This window comes from Capricornis sumatraensis, chromosome 14 (genome assembly GCF_032405125.1).
Source record: "Capricornis sumatraensis isolate serow.1 chromosome 14, serow.2, whole genome shotgun sequence".
Lineage (NCBI taxonomy): Eukaryota > Metazoa > Chordata > Mammalia > Artiodactyla > Bovidae > Capricornis > Capricornis sumatraensis.
This window is the reverse complement of record NC_091082.1, coordinates 54,765,576-54,787,759: the sequence shown is the minus strand read 5'-3', so window position 1 is coordinate 54,787,759 and position 22,184 is coordinate 54,765,576. Positions and strand designations below refer to the sequence as shown.

The 22,184-nt window shown below is 52.4% G+C and overlaps 1 protein-coding gene across 1 annotated transcript in view; it reads right to left on the bottom strand.

Annotated features, from left to right (window-relative positions):
• The window catches only part of NPHP4 (nephrocystin 4), a 136,862-nt gene that overhangs the window by 12,354 nt on the left and 102,324 nt on the right, over positions 1–22,184 (bottom strand). Inside the window, exons 16-19 of the mRNA XM_068986323.1 lie at positions 15,488–15,648; positions 13,011–13,191; positions 7,165–7,290; positions 2,416–2,624 (exon numbers count right to left, since the gene is read on the bottom strand). Coding sequence (XP_068842424.1) covers positions 2,416–2,624; positions 7,165–7,290; positions 13,011–13,191; positions 15,488–15,648 — 677 coding nt within the window. The remainder of the gene's footprint in view (positions 1–2,415; positions 2,625–7,164; positions 7,291–13,010; positions 13,192–15,487; positions 15,649–22,184) is intronic.

The window sequence follows — 22,184 nt, the reverse complement described above, 5'->3', positions numbered from 1 at the left end:
GCCCCGTGAAGATGGGCACAGGGCTGCCCCATCTTCAGACTGACCACCCAGATGAGCACAGCGACAGCCACTCCCCAGTTCACTGCAGGCCGGGTGGGTAAAGCCACAGACAGAGGCAGTTTGGCCCAGGGCATAAGGTGCCCACACTGCACCAGGCCAGGGGGAAAGGCTGGAAAGGATGGACCCGCCTGAAGGGTCTGGCCCCACCTGCAGCTGCCTGGCACCACCCAGACTGTTAACCCAGCTCAGTCTTGTAACACACATGAGCCAGTCCTCTAGTATCACCTTGATAACTGGAGAAGTGAAGAGTGAAAGTGTTAGTCACTCAGTCGTGTCCAAATTTTTGCGACCCCATGGACTGTAGCCCATGGGCTCCTCTGTCCATGGAATTCTCCAGGCAAGAATACTGGAGTAGATCCCTCTCTCTAGGGTGCCATTTCCTTCTCCAGGGGATATTCCTGACCCAGGGATTGAGCCTGGGTCTCCTATGCTGCAGGCAGATTGTTTACCATCTGAGTCATCAGGTATGCCGAGAGCCATCAGTAAAACAGAGGTGATGTCTTGGTCTTTTTCTGCCATAGTTATGTCTTATTTCTTAATTCAGAACCCACGCAGGCAAAGGTGATGACACATATCGGACCCCTCTGACTCCCAGAGGCAGCAGTTGGTACTGCAGCCCCAAGACTGGTCCAGGGGTGGGCACGTCACCCACCAGCGCAGGGACACTCATGAACCAAGTGCTGGCATTTCTGGAAAGTAAAGCCCTCTCTTCCGTAGCACTTGGAGTGGTCTGACAACACGGAACATGGGACTAGCGCCACCAATTTGCTAGTGTGAGGGGCAATCCTGAGGCGCCAGGGGAGGCGGTGACCGACAGCAGTCACTAGGGCAGCCGCTGACCTGGGCACTGGGCACTGGGCACAGGGTAAGCCAAGTGCCCCTCACATGGAAGCTGTGGCTGCCCCAGGGCCCACAGAGGTTCTGACTCTGCACTCCTGGCCCCAGGCCAACCACCTCCCCCCAGAAGCCAGAGACCCTCAGCCTTGAGTCTGATCATCAGGGAAAGAAAGCTGCACCCCTAGCTGTCTCCTGACTGTCCTCGCATGACCCCCAGCTCCTGGGGTCCATGGAACCACACAGTTCCATGAGCTACACATGTGCAGGGTCAGCCAGCACACGGTGCCTGCTGACTCTTCCCGAGGACCCAGTGACTTCACAGAACTTCCATCTCTGCTTCAAAGATGGGAATCTTTCCAGAAAGCTCTGGAAGGGAGAGAGGCTACCGTATCACCTCAAAATTCTCCAGGGCTATGAACCCAGGAAATCATCACAATTTAGCGGAAAATTTTCTTGTATTTGGAAATCCAGTTACTTCTAAATTTACTGCTGTATTCAAAACAAAGGTTCTGAGCTGTTGATTTTCTCTATCAGAACATATCAAATAAGAGGAAACCAGCCAAATTAATCATAACAATGATGTTGGTAACAACAGCACTGGCAGTTGTCGGGCAGAGGACCTGCTGTGCGTGTGGCCAGCCACCCAGAGGTCGGGACCCCTTGCATCCCCAGGGAGCAGCTGATCGGCCCTCAGAGGCCGCACAGGAGGCAATGGATGGAGTGGCCTGTGGCCCGGAAGGAGGCCTGTCCCCAGCCCAGCCCTGGGACAGCCTCCCCTCGAGGCATCCTCACAGCCATAGCTCTGCTTCATGGCAGCAAGACGCTACTGCGCTCAGCTCCCATAGTCTACTGGCTGTCTGGGCCCCACCCGGCCATGTCCCCTCTCACATCCCCTCCTGCTGCGCTCCACGCCCTTTCTCCCCCAACCAACTCAGGCCGGTTCCTTGCCCACCTGTGGGCACCAAGTGAGAGCCAAGCATGGAAACTCTGTGCCCAACAGGCCATGGGCACAGGCCTGGTTGGAGAAGGTTGCCATCCATTCAGACACCCATCTGCCTTGATGTAGAGGCCCCTAGGACTTCTGTGGGCTCCTCATCCCATAAACTCATAAAGTACAACCATCTTCTGTTTCTTAGCTGCAAAATACTACAAGGTCTTACTTAGATTTTTAGTCCAAAGTGGGAATTCTGATCATCACAGTTGCTCTGATACCTGTGATATAAAGTCCTCATGACTTTGCTCCCCAAGCCTGGGGAACCCTCAGAATACCTCTTGGAGCTGTTTTAAAAGTTTAGGCTTCAAGGATCCTACCCTGCACCAGCAATTTACTGGAATGGAGCCCAGGAATTGGTTTTTATTCAAAGCACCACCATAATTCTGGCTTGAAAACCTCCCCTGATGGCTGAGAAGTTGAGTCTCTCATGTTCTGTAACGAGGACAGAGAAGGGACAGGGTGGCTCCTGCAATGTTCCGGTGAACCCGCCCACTCCTGCTGGGGGACCCAGGACCCAGCCTCACCAGCGCACCCCGCCCGTGGCGGCCCGGCTCCGATCCACACTCCTGCAGTCGCACAGCCCTCATGCGCTCCAGCTTGCGCCTGCGGACAGCATCCCCCTCTTGACCGATGCCCTGGGGCCCCCGGGCCCCCGGTCTCGGGGTTGTGAAGAGCAGGGCGGCCAGTTCGCTGTCCACATCGGCCAGCTTCTGGGCTTGGACCACATTTTTCACTGCTGGAAGGTTCAAAGAGAGGCTCAGAGGTTAAAGGGCAGAGTTTACGCTCTCTAAACAGCCAGGGCTCTGTGCCTACCAGAGCACTTCACCCAGTGAGGGAGCCCAGAAAGCCCCCAGCTTCTCATGAATCCTGGGGTACTGACACGGGTAGAAATGGTGCATCCTGCCCTGCTCAGCATCCTTTCCTTCTCCAGCCTCTCACATAGATGGGATTTGGTCTCGGTCCCAGGATGCAAACGTATGAATCCCCTGCTAGGTGATCGTCTAGGGAAAAGCTCAGTGTTGCAGAGGCTCACGCCCTCAGGATGCCCCAGGGCCCGAGACACCCCTCACCCAGGCCTGTGACCCTGCTCACCCCCAGCCCCTCCAGCGAGCAACCTCAACACACAGCACCACTCTGAACTCAGGCACACAGTCCCGGCAGGTCCTCAAACTCACCTGGGTCGGGGTGTCACAAGCCCTAAGTTCAGATCAGGAATCGGGGGCTCTGATGAGTCCTGTCCCTCAGCCTGGGGCCCCTGGATGGCCAGGGTGGGTGAAGACTGGACCACCCTGGCTTGCATCCAAAGCCCAGTGCTCTGCAACCTGCTTCCTCTGACTGGTGGGGCCCCCCAAGCACCATCTCCCCTGGGGGTTCTACTGGAACCCTGGACCCAAAGGAAAGTAGTGCAGCTGACAAACAGAAGCTGCAGCAGGCAGGCCAGGCCCCGGCAGGCAGGAGCACTGCACTGCCTTCCTCCCGTCCGTGGTGCTCCTGTGACATGTGCACGAGCCACATCACAAGCTGACACAGACTCCTGAGCAATCATGAAACCAGGCACAGGCGAGCAGGTGGGAGGGAGCCCCCGACCTGGAGCTGGGTACTTCCTCCAGGTACCCCCAGAACCACAGGATGTAACCCCGAGCCTGAACTCCGCTGGCCAGGCACCTACTCCCCGTCCTCGTGTGTCTCCACCTCCTGCTGCAGTGCTCCACATCCTCCCTCAACAGAGACAAGCGCTGTTTCCAGGTTCCGGGTGCCATGAGATGGTGCAGATGTCTCACACTGTCACTCCAAAAGAGCACGTGACCGTGTCTGGGGTCCAGCTCCATGGCGATGGGAGCTTCCATCCGGATCAGGCTGGAGCAGCCCAAGGCCCGCAGTCCCACAAGGAGGGGCAAGAGTGGAAGACAAGCAAGGCTGGGGGTGATCGACCAGCTAGTGTGTTCAGACTGCATCACCTTGACAAATGGCTTTCCCGGTTCCAATGAAACCAGAAATGAAATTCCAGCGTGACCATGCGGGACCACACTGCTGTGCTGAAGTCAGGAAGCACCTTGTAGAGCTCAGCACAACTTCCTGCCTCCAGAACTTTGCTGGAGGGTGGAGACACAGCTTCTGGTGGAGCATCCCTACCCTCTGGTTTTGATCAAAATAGGGGTCGGAAGACGAATGACCCTAGAGGCTCTCAATCCCTCAACAAATCCTCACTGTTGTAACTCCCCACACTGCCCTGAGGAACCCCTGACCTGCCAGGCCCTTGCCATGGGTTTTACAAACCCACTCCCACCTTTTTTGGCTTCATACTGCTCATGCAAAAAGGCAAAATGGTTGTCTGAGGAGGCCTTACAAATAGCTGAGAAAAGAAGAGAAGAGAAAGGCAAAGGAGAAAAGGAAAGATATACCCATCTGAATATAGAGTTCCAAAGAACAGCAAGGAGAGATAAGAAAGCCTTCCTCAGTGATCAATGCAAAGAAATAGAGGAAAACAGTAGAATGGGAAAGACTAGGGATCCCTTCAAGAAAATTAAAGATACCAAGGGAACACTTCATGCAAAAATGGGCTCAATAAAGGACAGAAACAGGATGCACCTAACAGAAACTGGATGCACCTAACAGAAACTGAAGATATTAAGAAAGGTGGCAAGAATACACAGAACTATACAAAAAAGGTCTTCATGACCCAGATAACCAGGATGGTGTGATCACTCGCCTAGAGCCAGACATCCTGGAATGCGAAGTCAAGTGGACCTTAGAAAGCATCACTATGAACAAAGCTAGTGGAGGTGATAGAATTTCAATTGAGCTATTTCAAATCCTAAAAGATGATGCTGTGAAAGTGATGCACTCAATATGCCAGCACATTTGGAAAACTCGGCAGTGGCCACAGGACTGGAAAAGGTCAGTTTTCATCCCAATCCCAAAGAAAGGCAATGCCAAAGAATATTCAAACTACAGCACAATTGCACTCATCTCACAGGCTAGCAAACTAATGCTCAAAATTCTCCAAGCAAGGCTTCAACAGTTTGTGAACTGTGAACTTCCAGATGTTCAAGCTGGATTTAGAAAAGGCAGAGGAACCAGAGATCAAACTGCCAGCATCTGTTGGATCAGCGAAAAAGCAAGAGAATTCCAGAAAAAAATCTACTTCTGCTTTATTGACTACGCCAAAGCCTTTGACTGTGTGGATCACAACAAACTGCAGAAAACTCTTACAGAGATGAGAATACCAGACCACCTGATCCGCCTCCTGAAATGTGTATGCAGGTCAAGAAGCAATAGTTAGAACCAGACATGGAACAACAGACTGGTTCCAAAGTACGAAAGGAGTACGTCAAGGCTGTATATTGTCACCCTGCTTATTTAACTTCTATGTAGAGTACATCATGTGAAATGTCGGGCTGGATAAAGCACAAGCTGGAATAAAGACTGCCAAGAGAAATATCAATAACCTCAGATATGCAAATAACACCACCCTTATGGCAGAAAGTGAAGAGGAACTGAAAAGCCTCTTGATGAAAGTGAAAGAGGAGAGTGAAAAAATTGCTTTAATACTCAACATTCAGAAAACTAAGATCATGGCATCTGGTCCCACCACTTCATGACAAATAGATGGGGAGACAATGGAAACAGTGAGAGACCATTTTCTTGGGCTCCAAAATCACTGCATATGGTGACTGCAGCCATGAAATTAAAAGATGCTTGCTCCTTGGAAGAAAAGCTATGACCAACCTAGACAGCATATTAAAAAGCAGAGACATTACTTTGCCAACAAAGGTCCATCTAGTCAAAGCTATGATTTTTCCACTAGTCATGTACCAATGTGAGAGTTGGGCCATAAAGAAGGCTGAGTGACAAAGAATTGATGCATTTGAACTATGGTGTTGGAGAAGACTCTTGAGAGTCCCTTGGACTTCAAGGAGATCCAACCAGCCAATCCTAAAGGAAATCAGTCCTGAATATTCACTGAAAGAGCTGATGCTGAAGCTAAAACTCCAATACTTGGGCCACCTGATGCAAAGAACTGACTCAATGGGAAAAACTCTGATGCTGGGAAAGATTGAAGGCAGGACAAGGGGACAGCAGAGGATGAGACGGTTGGATGGCATAACCGACTTGATGGACTTGAGTTTGTGCAAGCTCCGGGAGCTGGTGATAGACAGGGAGGCCTGACCTGCTGGAATCCATGGGGTCCTGAAGAGTTGGACTTGACTGAGCGACTGAACTGAACTGAACTCCCACTGGTTCCCAGGGATGGGGACTTCCTGCTCCATCGGCCAGCTCTCCATCCATCCTCTGGGTGGGCAGAGAGACCAACTAGGGGTAGAGAAGCACTAGACCCAAAGCAAGGAATCCGGACTCTTGTCCCGGCTCACAACCCTAACCACGCCTCTGGCCAAATCACCTGACCTCTCTGCCTCAGCTTCTCTGACGTTGAAATGAGTTGCCTGATTCATGCAGTGCGGACCCCCTAGAGCAACTGAATGTACACAGGCCCCTCTCCTGGGAAGAACGAGGAGGACCCACAAAGTTTGGGCTGAAGTTCCAGGAGACTTGTGGGATTCTGGAGGCCTCCTTCTCCTGAGCCCCCCAGCTCTGACTTCCCACCTGGGGCACAGATTCAAGGCCAGCAACATCAAGGGCCATCAACACAAGAAGCTCATGGTGGTTTTGGATTCATATGAGATGACCCACAACATGTGGGGGGTGCTTTTCTAAGGGCACCCTGCACTTTTCATTCCAAGGACAGTATTTGACATTTAGGTCGGTGGGTCATTCGACAAAAAATCTTCCCAGTTATGCAAGATTTTCACCAAGCCCAGGTCTTTATCGCCCAAGTTTTCCTAACTGGTTTATTCTTCTCTTTCCGACATGAGGAGTTTCTAACTGGTTTTAAAAATCAGTCTCTGTTTATCCTGACCTTTCTCCCTTTCCTCTTCCCCCCACAAAGCAGCAGCTGCCTAAAAACAAACATCACTCACAGGACTATGAACTCCGAAAAATAACAGTGGCTTCCACCATCTGGAGAGGGCAGGGTGGATGGGCATGGTGACTCAACATGGCCTGCAGGTCACTGAGCCAGACAGTGAGCCACCAGTCCACCCCCAGATTCAGGACAGTGGGCACCACACAGCCTCACACGTGTGTACCTGCACATGCATTCACACACACACACACAGAGCCTCCCTTCCCTTACTCCATCCCACCCCCTGGCCCATCACACCAAGCACAAAACCTCCCTTCCCACCCACAGGTTCCTTGCCCTCTCCACTCACATCTGGGGCCCCCAGGTGTCAGGAGGCTGCCTCCCATGAAGTTGCTGACTCCATCATTTGAGATGACCCTCAACCTGGAAGGTGGCAGGGAACTGGGACTCCTCACTCTCTGTTCACACAAGTGACCTGTATGAAAACACCCCCAACACACACCACCCCGCACAGGACATTAATATCAGAAAAGAGTCTGATAACACACATACACCCCTGATAAGAAGATCTGGCTTCAAATACCCGCTGACCCACCAACATCCCCACATTCCACTCTTGGCCTGAATTTGTTTTGCAACAGCGATGGTGGGTGGCCAGCAGAGGCCTGTTTTCCCTGCTCTCCAGGTCCACATCTCCTCTCCTTCTCCGACCAGCCATCTGCTCTCCAGAGAGGAGTTGGGGCTCAGGACCCCTGAGGCAGGTCCCTGAAAGCCCAGCCTCGCGCTCTGGGATGGTCACAGACTCTGTCGTCAGCCCTCGAGTGTCACGCTGCTGCAGGAAGGCCTTTGTACCCTTCTGCAAACATCTGTGCCCAAAAACTCCTGGCAGGGAGGAGTCTCCATGTGGTATCCCGCCCCCGGGGAGAGAGGAGACCCACACAGGGACCCTGGGGGAGGGGTGAAGGAGCCTCAATAGAGGGCCCTTGGATGAGAGAGAAGCCTCCATGCAGGGCCACCAGAGGAGAGAGGAGCCCCCATACAGGGCCCCTGGGGGTAGAGGAGAGGAGACTCCATGCGGGGACTGGGGGCTGTTTGCTGAAAGAGCTCTGGAGGGAACAAAGTGGCTTCAAGGGACAGTGTGTCCCAAGGCCCAGCCCTACTTCCCTCCAGCTGAACCGGGGCAGGCTTCACTATTTCCAGTGTCGTCTGGTCCCAGGGATGACAAGTGTTTGCCACAGACATGCTTCGCCTGGGTAGATGGGCCCTGTCCTCGGGACCACCACCCCTCGGGGTGAGGCAGACAGAGCTCAGCTGTCAGATCCGGAAACAACCACCAAACACAAGACACGCTACTCATCTCTCTGATTCCAGCTGGGAGCTGAACACCGGCAGTCTGGGGTGTCCGGCAGTCTTTCTGGGAGGGATTAGAAGGGGACCCTGTCCCCTGGATGGGACCCAGGGGAGGGGGTGACGCTCCTGCTCAGCTCAGTAGCTCCCTTCAGCCCCACCTCTGCAAGTCTACATGCTGCCGGGAGGCTGCTGTTCACGGCAAGCGCAGGGCCCAAGCATCAGCACGCCCACCCACCTGCAGGTGTCAGCTTGTCCTCTCAGGGACAAAGGTGGGGTGTATGTCTCCAGCAACCTGACGGGAACTCTCTCTGGGCTGTTTTCAGCCAAGGCTGGAAAGAGGATAGCCATCCTTCCAAGGGAGGTCAAGGTCCCTGCACTGCTCCAGAGGGGGACGACCACCCCAGACCCCAAGGAACAGCAGCAGACCCTGGAACTGCAGCTGGAGGCCCCAAACATGTTGGTGCGACAGCAGACCATCCCCCCAAAAGATGAATGAGGGCAAAGGTCTGCTGTGGGCATGGGAAAGGCCAGATTCAGAAATGAAAAACCAAGGGACCTCCCTGGTGGTTAAGGCGCCAAGCTTCCATGACAGAGGGCACAGCGTCCAATTCCTGGTTGGGAAGCTAAGAACCTTCATGCCATGTGGCAGGGCCAAAAATAAAAATGACAGACAGAAATCATCTCTGGTCAATCAAGGAGCAATTCATGGGACAAGGTTTAAAGGCTGGTGATGCAGTGAGCGAGCCCTGCTCTCGGCGAGCTTTCATTCTGGTCCTCTTGAGCATTTTCTGGGAATCTTGGCTCCCGGAGGCCTTCCTGCCTCCCCTCTTGTGACGGGAGCTGCCTCCATCACCTACCCAGCCACCACACACTCAGATGCAGTCCTGGCAAACTGGAGGTTCCGCTTCTTCCACATCCTCCCGGGGAAACGGCCGCACAGGCAGTGTGGGAGCCCATGGTCCAGAGCCCCTGGGGCAGCGGCAGCCCCACAGTGTCCGCGGTCAGAACTGTTCTGTTGTTGCTCCGGAAACCACCAGGAAGCCGCCCTACGTTCACTCTCATCCCCTGCGGCTGCCCCCACACCCTTCCCAGGGGTCTTCCATCTTCCGCTGCAAACTGAAGCCACTGAGCATTGTTCTCGTCTCCATGGGACCTATTTTTGACCTGACAGCAGCTACCGTCCTAGGATCGTCAACCTCCTCCCTGAGAAAGGAACCTGGTATCGACCCCTCCTCACTCAGAGGAGCTCTCATACCTGAGGTCGGCTTCATCCCCTGACATCCAAGATGACAGAATTCTGAGGCCAGACAAGCTCTCAGACTGGCCGGTGTAGCAATTACTTCCTGAGTCCTCCCACGGCTGTGCTGGGTCAAGGGCAAACATTACAAGGGAGAACCAGCAGTGTCCTTGAGGGCGCACTGCCGTGGCTTTCTCCACCACCTTAATCCTGCAGCAAGTGGGCCCCTGGGTCGTGGGCACGGAGGCCTGTGGTCCACCAGGATCCAGCTGAAAGGAGGCAGGCATGTTGTGAGCCTGATAATAGCTCCACTGAGATCCACAGAAACCCAGAGAACTGCAGCAAAGCCCAAATCTGCTCCACTAGCTTGCGGGGGCAGGGGACAGTGTCCTTGGAGCTCCGGCTCTCAGGAGGACCAACCATCACCACAGCGTGTGACCCAACAGCACATGTGGTTACCTACCCCACAGATGAGGGCCGTCCTGGGCTTCCTGATCACTTCCTCCCACTGTATTTGTATTTGGAGCGTCGGTTTGTTTAGAAACATGCTATCGTGCTGGTGCTAAGTCACTTCAGTTGTATCCAGCTCTTTGCGACCCTATGGACTGCAACTCTCCAGGCTCCTCTGTTCATGGGCTCTCCAGGCAGGAATACTGGAGAGGATGGCCATGCCTCTCTGCAGGGGATCTTCCCGACCCAGGGACTGAACCTGTCTCTTATGCCTCCTGCATTGGCAGATGGGTTCTTTACCACTAGCGCCACCTGAAAAGCCCTTGTTTAGAAAGGGGTAGTAATCTTGAGAAACTGGATTTACATTTGCACACCTGCTCCAGGACCACATGGGGTGAAGGTGCCACGTCTCATCAGGGCACAATCTGCGACCTGAAATTGCTGAGGTTTTTGTCCCCTTCCATGAGACAGAAAGTTACAGCTGGCGACCAACACATGGCTATAGAGCAGTGTGTGCTGGTCTCTCAGTCGAGTCTGACTCTGCAACCCCATGGACTGTAGCCCGCCAGGCTGCTCTGTCCATGGGATTTCCCAGGCAAGAATACTGGAGTGGGTAGCATTTTCTGGGAATCTCGGCTCCCGGAGGCCTTCCTGCCTCCCCTCTTGTGACGGGAGCTGCCTCCATCACCTACCCAGCCACCACACACTCAGATGCAGTCCTGGCAAACTGCATCTGAAGCCAAGACACCCTCAAATCTGCAGGGCTCCCAAAGCAGCTGGGCAGCCGCCCTGCCTTCCCCTATGCAGAGTGATCACACTGTTCGACCCCAAACCCAGGTCATCCATCAAAGTCCACAGCAGCCGGTGCTCCCATAACCCTGAGTGATGTCAGGAGCTGCGTTACGCATTACTGACACCCGAGAGCACCAGTACTTGACTGTGCAGCCAGGGGTCAGGGCAGCCCCTGGTCCCTCAGGAGGCCTTAGATACAGTGGTCACACGCACAAGCAGGATCCCAGGATAAAAAATTCTGAGATCTCTAAATGATGAAAAGGAAGTGTTGGAGGAGGCCTGGAGGAGGCCTTAGATACAATGGTCACATGCACAAGCAGGATCACAGGATAAAAAATTCTGAGATCTCTAAATGATGAAAAGGAAGTGTTGGTCTGCTCAGTGTGTCCGACTTTTTATGGCCCCATGGATATAGCCCGCCAGGCTCCTCTGTCCATGGCATTCTCCAGGCAAGCATACGGGAGTGTGCAGCCATTCCCTTCTCCAGGGGATCTTCCCAACCCAGGGATCGAACCCAGGTCTCCTGCATTGGCAGGCAGATTCTTTACTGTCTGAGCCACAAGGGTAAAGCAGCAGAAGTTCCTGGCATGAAAGGAGTGTCAAAAAGCTCGTCTGCACCGAGAAGCCGCAGAGCACAAGGACGACCCTCTGCCACAGAAAGATTCCCAGGGAACCCGGGCGTCATGCCTCAATCCGCAGCCTCACACTTGAACCCGGCTGTGAACACAGAGGCCTGGGTGCCGCCTAGGCGGCTGCTGGCCCCACCTCTGTCCCCTCGAAAGGCCCACACTGCCATTACCGCCTCTGCCGGCCCGTGCCTGCTGCTCGGCTCAGAACAACCAGTTTTATAAAGAAATAAAAGCCATGACACTTTTATTTTTCCTTTTTCAAAAAACCACAGACTGTACAGAGGAAAGTGCGGTGCGGCCGCTTCGTACAAGTGGGCTGCACGCAGCTTCGGTGCTTTGTTATCCATCCCTGCTCAGCGACAGCGCAGCCTCCCAGGCTGGCTGTCTCAGGCTCCTTCCCACCGCCTTATCTCTGTCTTGCAGGCAAAGTATGAAAATGACAATTTAAGATAACATATAATGGAGCTAATCTTTCTTCCAAAGATAAGATTTTAAAACCTGGAGTCACTGCATATTTGTGGGCTGGTGAATTAAATATAAAAATAGCCAACACAATCTCAGAGGCAGAAGGAGGCTTCTAGCGACACCCCTATGTCGTGGGCACTTTTGAATAATGTCTGTTCCTCACACGCGGCTCATTTATTTCTCTAGGACCTAATTGAGTTTTGCTGTTTCCATATTGTCTGTTTTCCAGGCTGCCTTGGATCCGACAGCTGTAAACAAGCAAGCAGAAGCCTCAGACCTGGCTTAATGAGCTCCGTGCTGGCTCCCGCTGCTCGGCTCCGGCTCTCCGCACGCGTCGGTGAGGCCCATGGGGCTGCAGGCTCTGAGATCAGGCTGGGCTGTGAGGAATGGAAAATTCCGCAAGAAAGCAACAGAGAGGTTGCAGTCCAGAAGCTCAATGGCTTGGCGGTGCCCTGCTTTCAGTCCTCCCACGGTCCCCTAGAGGGAATGGAGTGGGCTGGTCACTAGCCCCATGGGGTTCATGCTGCCCTCTGCTCTGAGGCGGGCACAGGCAGGCCTGCCAGGCCTAAGGTCCCCTGTCCCATCAGGGGCTTAGTGGAGACCTGAGAATGTCCAGGCAGGACCATGCCAGGGCCAGAGAGGGCTTTCCTCGGTGCCTCTGCCAAGCAGCTATTGGGATACCATCTGACATGAGGTCAAGGTGCTCGACTCTGAAGGAGAGCATCCCTGTGCTCCTCTGTCCCTCTGTCTCTCTGCTCCTCTGTGCTTCTGCTCCTCTCCCCAAGCTGTGCGTGTGGAGCTTAGGAACAGTTCTCTTGTCTCTCCCCGACGATGAGGTAGTGCTATGAGCTGACCGAGATCTCTCCTGAAGCCAGGCACCTTATGTGAGGACCATCATGGAGATGCCCCATGCACAGTACCAGAAACAGAACCTGGGCAAGACCGAGACAGCAAACAATCCCAAACCCCAACCAGATATCAGGAACGCCACAAAAACAGTGCCAGGGAAGGCTCAGTGGTCGAGGACAGAGGCTCTGGGATCGTGGCAGGCACTCAGTGGACAAGGCTAGACTCATTGGTCAAGGACAGACATTCAGTGACCGATGACAGACATTTGGTGGTCAAGGACAGACTCAGTGGTCAAGCTAATGAGAGCTGAATTCCTACCGAGAGGTGCTGCCCATGTGGCCACTGTTGTGATGGGGCTCACGCCCCAAATGGGAAGCAGAGTGGCTACCCGGGAACAACAGTCAAGCTGCTGGGGACTCTTACCCACGTTGGCCAAGGTCAAGTGCAGCTGGCCCTTCACCACTGTGTGGATGTCGATGGGTTTGACGCAGCCAAACCTGGTCATGTCTCCACTCACCACCATGGCGTCCTGCTCGTATTCAGTCGCCACAACCTCCAGCTCGTGCGAGACCTGCACGGCCGGCCGCCCCTGGCGGAGGAGGTGCTGCAGAGGAGAAGGCATGGGTCAGAGGGTGGCTGAGGCAGAGGCCATCTGCTCTGAAAACCCGAGTCCTCGATGTTAAAGACTGATGTCAGGTCTTTAACAAAGTACATCCTGGTCCAGCCACTGAGTAAACTTGAGCAGGCCTGGCAGCCCTTCATACAGCCCCCTCTGCAGGGGAAGTCGGGAAGTGCATGACAAGGGGAGCCCCGAGGAGTCTCCACTGGGCCTCCACTCAGGGAAGGCAGGGGGCATGCCAGGCCTGGGCCGGGAGCGCTCTAGAGTGGCTGAAAGATGAGCAGCGGGTCTAAGAAGGGACCACAGGGCAGACGGAGCCAGGTCAGGAAGGTCTCCAGGCCAGACCCAGGCTCATAGCCAGGCCAGGCGGACCCAGGAAGTACCGGGATGTTCTGGAGCCCACTCTTCTCTGCTAATCAACTTTAACCCCTCAGTCCTCAGCCTGAGCCCAAGGGCAGTGGGGCCAGGAGGGAGGGCTGGGCCCCTCCTCCTTCAAGGCCTGGAGGTGACCAGGCCTCTCGACTTCACATAGCAACAGAAGCGTGGGTCCACATTAAGTTCCCGCTTCTGGAATTCTGGCCCTGTCCCCCAAGCATCCATCCTCTGTCCGTCTCTGGGGTGGACACACTCAGACAAGATCCCTCCTTAGCAGGTCTGGGGGCTTCCAGCTGTGTAGATCCTGCTTGCTCAGCAGTGCTTGTCCACCTGATGCCAACATAGGCATGGTTCAGGAGTCCCGGTGGCTGGATGGGGTGAAGACCCCTCCAGAGGGACACTGGTCAAGGCAAGAGGTGACGCTCAGCTGCCCAGGGAGCAAGAATGGCAATAAAAACAGGGTATTGCTTCTCACCTCAGAAACTGCAGATACTTTTTAAAAAGCTAATAACCATAAAGGGTAGGACAGTAGTAGCTCAGTCCTCTCCAGCCGTGGACCCCACCCAGTGCTCTGCACACACTGCCCCCAGCTCCTTCTACTGCCCTGGGGGTGTCACCCACTCAGAGATGGGCCCTGAGACCCGCGGGTGGGGGCAGTTGCAGCCGGGCCAGCTGAAAGAGGGAAGAAGGGAGGGAGGAGCAGGCGGCTCCCTGAGGATGGAGAGCACAGGGTCAGAGTCACTGCAAGGGGACATGCAATGCAAGTAGCAGAGCCATGAGCTCCTCGGGGGGCAGGGCACTGAGGAGCGAGGCGGGGATGGGAGCGGCCCTGCAGGTCTCAGCGACCAGCCACGCAAGGCTCAGGCAGGGTAACCTAGGGGGCTGCGGCTGGAATCCAGAAGGCAAACAGCTGTGGGGCTTCCCTGGTGTCCAGCAGTTAAGAATCCACCTTGCAAGGCAGGACCCATGGGTTCAATCCCTGGTCCAGGAACTAAGATCCCATATGCGGCGGGGCAACCAAGTCTGAGCACCACAACAACTGACCCAAGCACCACAGCCACTGAGCGCAGATGACACAACTACTGAGCCTGAGCAGCACAACCAGAGGGACCCCACGCCAAAGCGAAAGATCCCGCATGCCGGAACTCAGACCCGAGCCAGGCGAATAAATAGATAAACAATTTTAAACAAACAGGGGATGAAGGAAAAGTGGATGAAGGACAGAGAGATTCCAGAGCTGTAGGGATGGCCCTGTATCCTCTTCCGCTCCACCCCAGGGTGGAGGGTTGAGGGTCAAGCTCTCAGGACAGCATGTGGGCCAGTGGATGTGACCCAGGGCCTGGTCTAGATGCTGCCGTGTAACCCCATGCTGACCCTCTGGGGTCCTGGTCACACGACAGGGAAGGTTTGGGGAGAAGCTCCAGGGAAGAAAATTGAATTAATGCGTAGATTTCAGTTTTAGCCTATGAGGAGAACAGAAAGCACAGTTAGAAAAAGTATGAGATTCTGATTCTCGTGATACATGGAACTGAGAATAGGCATCAGGAAATACTTCCCCAGCCCATCACTCACTCACTGCGCCCATCGTCCTGAGGGCGCACCCCGACGCGTGGGCCCAGCCCCTGGAGAACAAGGCCGACCCCTCGCTGCTCTCAGGGAACTGCCGTGCTCACCGTCGAGGGAGCAGAGCCAACATTACCTGCTCGACTGAGGATCTGATGACTGGGCGGATGTAAGCTAGCATGATCGAGTTTAGGTTCTGTAAACATCGCTTCCTTGGGAGAAGGCAAGGACTCGGCAGTGTTTGAATTTGTGAACCAAGAAGCCAGGCCAATGCCCAGCACTGGACAATGACCAACACCGCCAGGTGACAGACCTTGCAGGAGAAACTGTGGGAAAAACCTACCTTCAGCTGAACGGCAGCAGATCCAACAAGAAGCAGGGAGTCCCCATCCCAGACATCGATCTGCAGGGTCTGCATGGCCAGGTAGCGGGTGAAGCAGCGCTGCTCCCCGGGTCTCAGGAACCCGGGGTCTACCAGGTACTTCCGCTGAAAGCCTGGAGAGCCTGTGCAAAGAGGCCCCAAACAGGCCCAACAGTAACTGAAATCATTTATCATCTTTATATACTTTGAGGACTTTCTGCTCTGGGCATGATGAAAAATTTTCACTTCTAGCAGAGTTGTAGCTTAATAAATATATTAATCAAAACATTATAAAATGCCCCAATTAATGACAGGAAGAGTGGTGTTCCAAAGACTATATTTCTTTCCAATATATGCACTAAGTTATTCCTCAAATAAGACAGATGTGTTTCACCAAGTCCTGGTGAAACAGTCAATGCTGAACAAGGACAGATGCCCTGATGGGGCCAGGCAGGGAGTATAAAACCTGACACATAGGATTTAGGGAGAAATGCCATCTACTTCTATTCAAACTGGGACATTCAGGGACTTCCCTGGCGGTCCAGTGCCTAAGACATCACCTTCCAAAACAGGCAGATTTGATCCCTGGTCGGAAGCTAAGACCCCATATGCCTCAGGGCCAAAAAGCCAAAACATAAAACAGAAGCAATACTGTAACAAACTCAAAATTTTAAAACATGGTCCACATCAAAATATCTTTAAAAAAAGAAAAAAACTAGGATATTCACCAGAGACAGAAGATGTCATGTACAGGTAGAGAGATGGATAGATATACAATGGAATATTCAGTTCAGTTCACCTCAGTCATGTCCAACTCTTTGCAACCCCATGAATCACAGCACGCCAGGCTGCCCTGTCCATCACCAACTCCCGGAGTTCACTCAGACTCACGTCCATCAAGTAGGTGATGCCATCCAGGCATCTTATCCTCTGCCGTCCCCTTCTCCTCCTGCCCCCAATCCCTCCCAGCATCAGAGTCTTTTCCAATGAGTGAACTCTTTGCAAGAGGCGGCCAGAGTACTGGAGTTTCAGCTTTAGCATCATTCCTTCCAAAGAACACCCAGGACTGATCTCCTTTAGGATGGACTGGTTGGATCTCCTTGCAGTCCAAGGGACTCTCAAGAGTCTCCTCCAACACCACAGTTCAAAAGCATCAATTCTTCGGCACTCAGCTTTCTTCACAGTCCAACTCTCACATCCATACATGACCACGGGAAAAACCATAGCCTTGACTAGATGGACCTTTGTTGGCAAGGTCAGGAGGGGCGGTGGTGAGGATACCCCTCGTCCAAGGCAAGGAGCAGTGGCTGCGCTTTGCTGGAGCAGCCATGAAGAAATACCCCACGTCCAAGGTAAGAGAAACCCAAGTAAGACAGTAGGTGTTGCAAGAGGGCATCAGAGGGCAGACACACTGAAACCATAATCACAGAAAACTAGTCAATCTAATCACATGAACCACAGCCTGGTCTAACTCAATGAAACTAAGCCATGCCATGTGGGGCCACCCAAGATAGGCGGGTCATGGTGGAGAGGTCTGACAGAATGTGGTCCACTGGAGAAGGGAATGGCAAACCACTTCGGTGTACTTGCCTTGAGAACCCCATGAACAGTATGAAAAGGCAAAATGATAGGATACTGAAAGAGGAACTCCCCAGGTCGGTAGGTGCCCAATATGCTACTGGAGATCAGTGGAGAAATAACTCCAGAAAGAATGAAGGGATGGAGCCAAAGCAAAAACAATACCCAGTTGTGGGTATGACTGGTAATAGAAGCAAGGTCTGATGCTGTAAAGAGCAATATTGCATAGGAACCTGGAATGTTAGGTCCATGAATCCAGGCAAATGGGAAGTGGTCAAATAGGAGATGGCAAGAGTGAGCATCCACATTCTAGGAATCAGCGAACTAAAATGGACTGGAATGGGTGAATTTAACTCAGATGACCATTATATCTACTACTGCGGGCACGAATCCCTTAGAACAAGTGGAGTAGCCATCATGGTCAAAAAAAGAGTCCGAAATGCAGTACTTGGATGCAATCTCAAAAACGACAGAATGATCTCTGTTCGTTTCCAAGGCAAACCATTCAATATCACAGTAATCCAAGTCTATGCCCCAACCAGTAACACTGAAGAAGCTGAAGTTGAATGGTTCTGTGAAGACCTACAAGGCCTTTTAGCAAGACCCAAAAAGGATGTCCTTTTCATTATGCTGCTGCTGCTGCTGCTAAGTCGCTTCAGTCGTGACTGAAATGCAAAAGTAGAAGTCAAGAAACACCTGGAGTAACAGGCCAATTTGGCCTTGGAATGCGGAACAAAGCAGGGCAAAGGCTAATACAGTCTTGCCAAGAGAACGCACTGGTTATAGTAAACACCCTCTTCCAACAACACAAGAGAAGTCTCTACACATGGACATCACCAGATGGTCAACACCGAAATCAGACTGATTACATTCTTTGCAGCCAAAGATGGAGAAGCTCTATACAGTCAGCAAAAATAAGACCGGGAGCTGACTGGCTCAGATCATGAACTCCTTAGTGCCAAATTGACAATGGAATATTACTTGATTATTAAAAGGAATCAAAGAATGCCATTTGCAGCAACATGGATGGACCCAGAGATGATCACATTAAGCAAAGTAAGTCAGAAAGACAAATACCATATAATATCATTCATACGCAGAATCTAAAACAGGACACAAGTGAACCCAGCTACAAGACAGAAATAGACGCACAGACATAGAGAACAGACTCATGATTGCCCAGGGGCAGAGGAGGCAGAGGAGGGAAGGAGTGGGAGTGGGGTACCAGCAGATGCAAACTACTACATATAGGGTGGTAACTAACAAGGTCTTACTGTATAACACAGGGAGCTATATCCAATATCCTGTGATAAACTGTAGTGGAAAAGACTATGAAAAACTATATATATATATATATACATATATATATGTACAACTGAATAACTGTACTATACAGCAGAAACTAGCATCACACTGTAAACCAACTATACTTCAAAAAGATTTTTTTAAAACTGGGATATTCACACACAGGCATGTGCAGAGCTTAAACTGAAATAGAGCTTAGCACACGGTGCTGAGCCCACCCCAAGTCAGCACCCAACCCAACACACTCAGTCCTACAGGAGCCCAGGCCTCTCTGGGTCCCACTGGTGTCAGGCTTATCAATATGAGACAGGAATTGGACTGTGGCTCCTGCCTTCACCTTTTCAAAGTGGCATCGTCACTAATCCTCGATTAACAGAAACGTCATTGAAATCACCATTAGTTAAAGAGCAGGAAGAGCAAAATGGGGGTGAGAGAGTCAATTCCTAGGCAGGTTGATAAGATGCCCAGGATCCCCAAGGAGGAGAGAGGGGTCTGTGGCTGTTGAGGAGGCCATACGGGTCTGGAATTCTCAAGGAGGAGGAAAGGACAAACGTCTTTTTTCTCTACCTTTCTTAGTCACATAAAGTGTTTTTTTCTTTAAGCCCAGAGCTGATGATTACACAACAAACAACTCAGCTTAAACTCTGTACTAAGGGCTTTCCTCACAGTCGGTAAATCATCTGCCTGCAATGCAGGAGACCTGGGTTCGATTCCTGGGTCGGTAAGATCCCCGGAGAAGGAAATGGCAACCCATTCCAGTATTCTTGCCTGGAGAATCCCATGGACAGAGAAGCCTGGCGGGCTACAGTCCATGGGGACCCAAGAGTTGGCCACAACTTAGCAACTAAACCACCACCACCAAGGATTATATAACAACAATGAATCCTGCTTGAGGACAGTTTCTCCTTCTTGAAAACCTTCTGACTAATCCTGTTCTCTTAAAATGTTATTATGAGAGTAGGCCTGGTAAGATCTTTTTATTGTTAGTTCTGATCCTGTCAGCTTAAAATGTAAATTGTGAGAGTGGGTCTATTAAGATCTTTACAACCTTGAGACATTCTTTTGATTTACTGTAATAGCCAATTTAAAAAGTATATAGCTCCCTTCCTAAGACTAGTGAGGGGGGCATTCTCCATCCCTCTTCTGATGTCTATGTCAGACACTTTCTCTGTCCCTTTTTCACTTTAATAAAACTCTACTACACAAAAGCTCTTGGGTGATCATGCCTGGTCCCTGGTCCCAAAGCTAAATCTTCTTTTTCGGAGATCACAAATCTGACATCGTTCACTCGTAAGCTATCAGGGGAAACATACTGAATACAGCAGTTCTTCCCTTTCCATCAACCATATAGCAGCATTTTAAAAGCAGTCCATATAATCAAAGCTATGGTTTTTCCAGTAGTCATGCATAACGTGAGGAATCGGACCATAAAGAAGGCTGAGCACCAAAGAATTGATGCTTTCAAATTATGGTGTTAGAGTAGACTCTTGAGAGTCCCTTGGACAGCAATGAGATTAAACCAATTCAAAAGGAAATCAAATCTGAATATTCATTGGAAGGACTGTTACTGAAGCTGAAGTTCCAATACTTTGGGCACCTGATGCAAAGAGCCGACTCATTGGAAAAGACCTTGATGCCGAGAAAGATTGAGGGCAAGAAAAGAAGGGGGAGGCAGAGGATGAGATGGTTAGATATCACCAACTCAATGGACATGAATTTGAGCAAACTCTAGGAGATAGTGAAGGACTGGGGAGGCTTGGTGGGCTGCAGTCCCGCCAAAGGGTCACAAAGAGTCAGACATGACTCAGTGACTGCACAACAACAAAACCTGGGGAGGAAGGCAGATGTTCACTCAGCAGCCTGAGCTGCCCGGGCAGGCTTAGACCCTCACCCCCTGCAGCCGCCTTGGCCCATGGGCACCCACATAGCGCCCCCTCCACTCTCCTCAAGGCCAGGGCAGTGGGAGCAGTGAAGCAGATCAGGACAGCACCCACCGGGGGCTGAGGGGGAATAGGGGTGGTCCTAATGGGCCCAGGGAACACAAAGAAAGGTCCAGATATGTGGTCCTGGCTCCAGCCAGAAGCACCGCCCATACCCCCCACCCCCCCGCCCCGGGCAGTGCTGAGCAGGACAGTGCATCGAGCAGCAGGACAGAGGCCATGGGAGGGGTTGGGAATGATGTCATACATGGCAGGCCAGGCCCCAGTGTCCCATCTCCAGTGACCAGAGCAACTCACAGGGCCAGTGGAGGTCAAGGACCCTGCTGCCCTGCCCCAGCCCCACCAGCCAGCTCCAAGAGCTAAGCAGCCTGGGCATCGGGTCAGCCTCATGACACCCACCCTGAGGCTGCTCATCCAGGTGCCCTGGGGACTAGAAAGAGGACCAGGCAATGTGGAAGGTCAAGTTCACAGCACCGGGTAGCACCCACCTGCTGGGCCCCTTGGGCTGCAGAGAAGGAGCATAAGAAGCACTGACCCCTACAACTGGTCAGACTGCTAGCTCCAGGACACAAACTGTGCGGGCTGACCTCCCAAATGACACCACAGACACCCTTCCCCGGGGGCCCTCCACACTCACCTCCAACACCCCCAGCCCCACTGACCCTTCACCTAGACTTGCACTTGCGCCTGAATGCAGCCCATCCCAGATGGACCCTGCATCCTCTTCCTCAGCCAGATCCTCCCTGCATCAACCCAAGCTGCCACCAGGCACCGTATCCTCCCAACACCCCAGCTGGGCTCCATCATCACCACATCCCTTCGGCAGGCAAGTCTTCTCAACACAACCATGAATTCACATGCAGTACATGCCCAGGGCCCTGTGTGGGGTCATGTGGGGGGACAGGATGGACAGGCCGCTGCCTTGATGGGGCTCATGGTCTCAGGTGACACACCGAGCCCAGAGCTGACAGTGTGCTGAGTGTCACACATAGAAGGCATCCTTATCTGGGGGCAGCCCAAGGCCCCCTTGTGCTGGACATTCCCAACTCCTCCCCACGGTAGGCTTGGACCCCTTCACTCCTGTTCAGTTCAGACAACTGGCTCCTTGGTGGCCTTTCCTGAGTCCCAAGCTCCCTGTAGTCCATCCCATGGCAGTGCCAAAGCACCCATTAAAGAGCCCTGCATCATCTCCATCCCACTCAAAAGTCTGCAGAGAAACTGACCACTGACTCCCAGGGGCAGTGGCACTTCAGGCTCCCAGGCTTAGCTCCCTCACCCTGTCACAAACAACATGCCCCAGCCCAGGTAGGATCCTTGCTGCACCTTCAAGACTTTATATCCCAAGAACCAAAGAATTACAGTAAATGAATTAAGCAACAAATAACAATAGAGAACACCTTCAAAACAGTAGAAAGAAGGTAATACAAAGATAAATGCAAACTTTAATTGATTAGAAAATAACAAAAATAGAAAAACCTGTTTGAGGTACACTTACATGTCTTCAGAAGACAGGGAAGCCAAAATAAGTGGATGGAAAGACATCCCCGTTCCTGGGGAAGGTCAGCTCCCATCCTGTGAGGGCAGATATCCCCACCATTCATCTGTGAATGCTCCAGAACTCCAGTGAGGAGTCCAACAAGTTTACCTGGGAAACCAAACCAGCAAGAATGTCCAGGAGAACCACGCAAGGAATAGCAATGTAACGCCTCTGATAAACAGTGTGACCTTCATGCCTAGACATTCTAACAGTCTGGTAAATTACGGCTCACAGGCCAACCCACCATGAGCTAAGAATGGCTTTTACAGGACTTTACTGATGGTCCAGTAGTAAAGACTCTGCCTGTCAATGCAGGGGA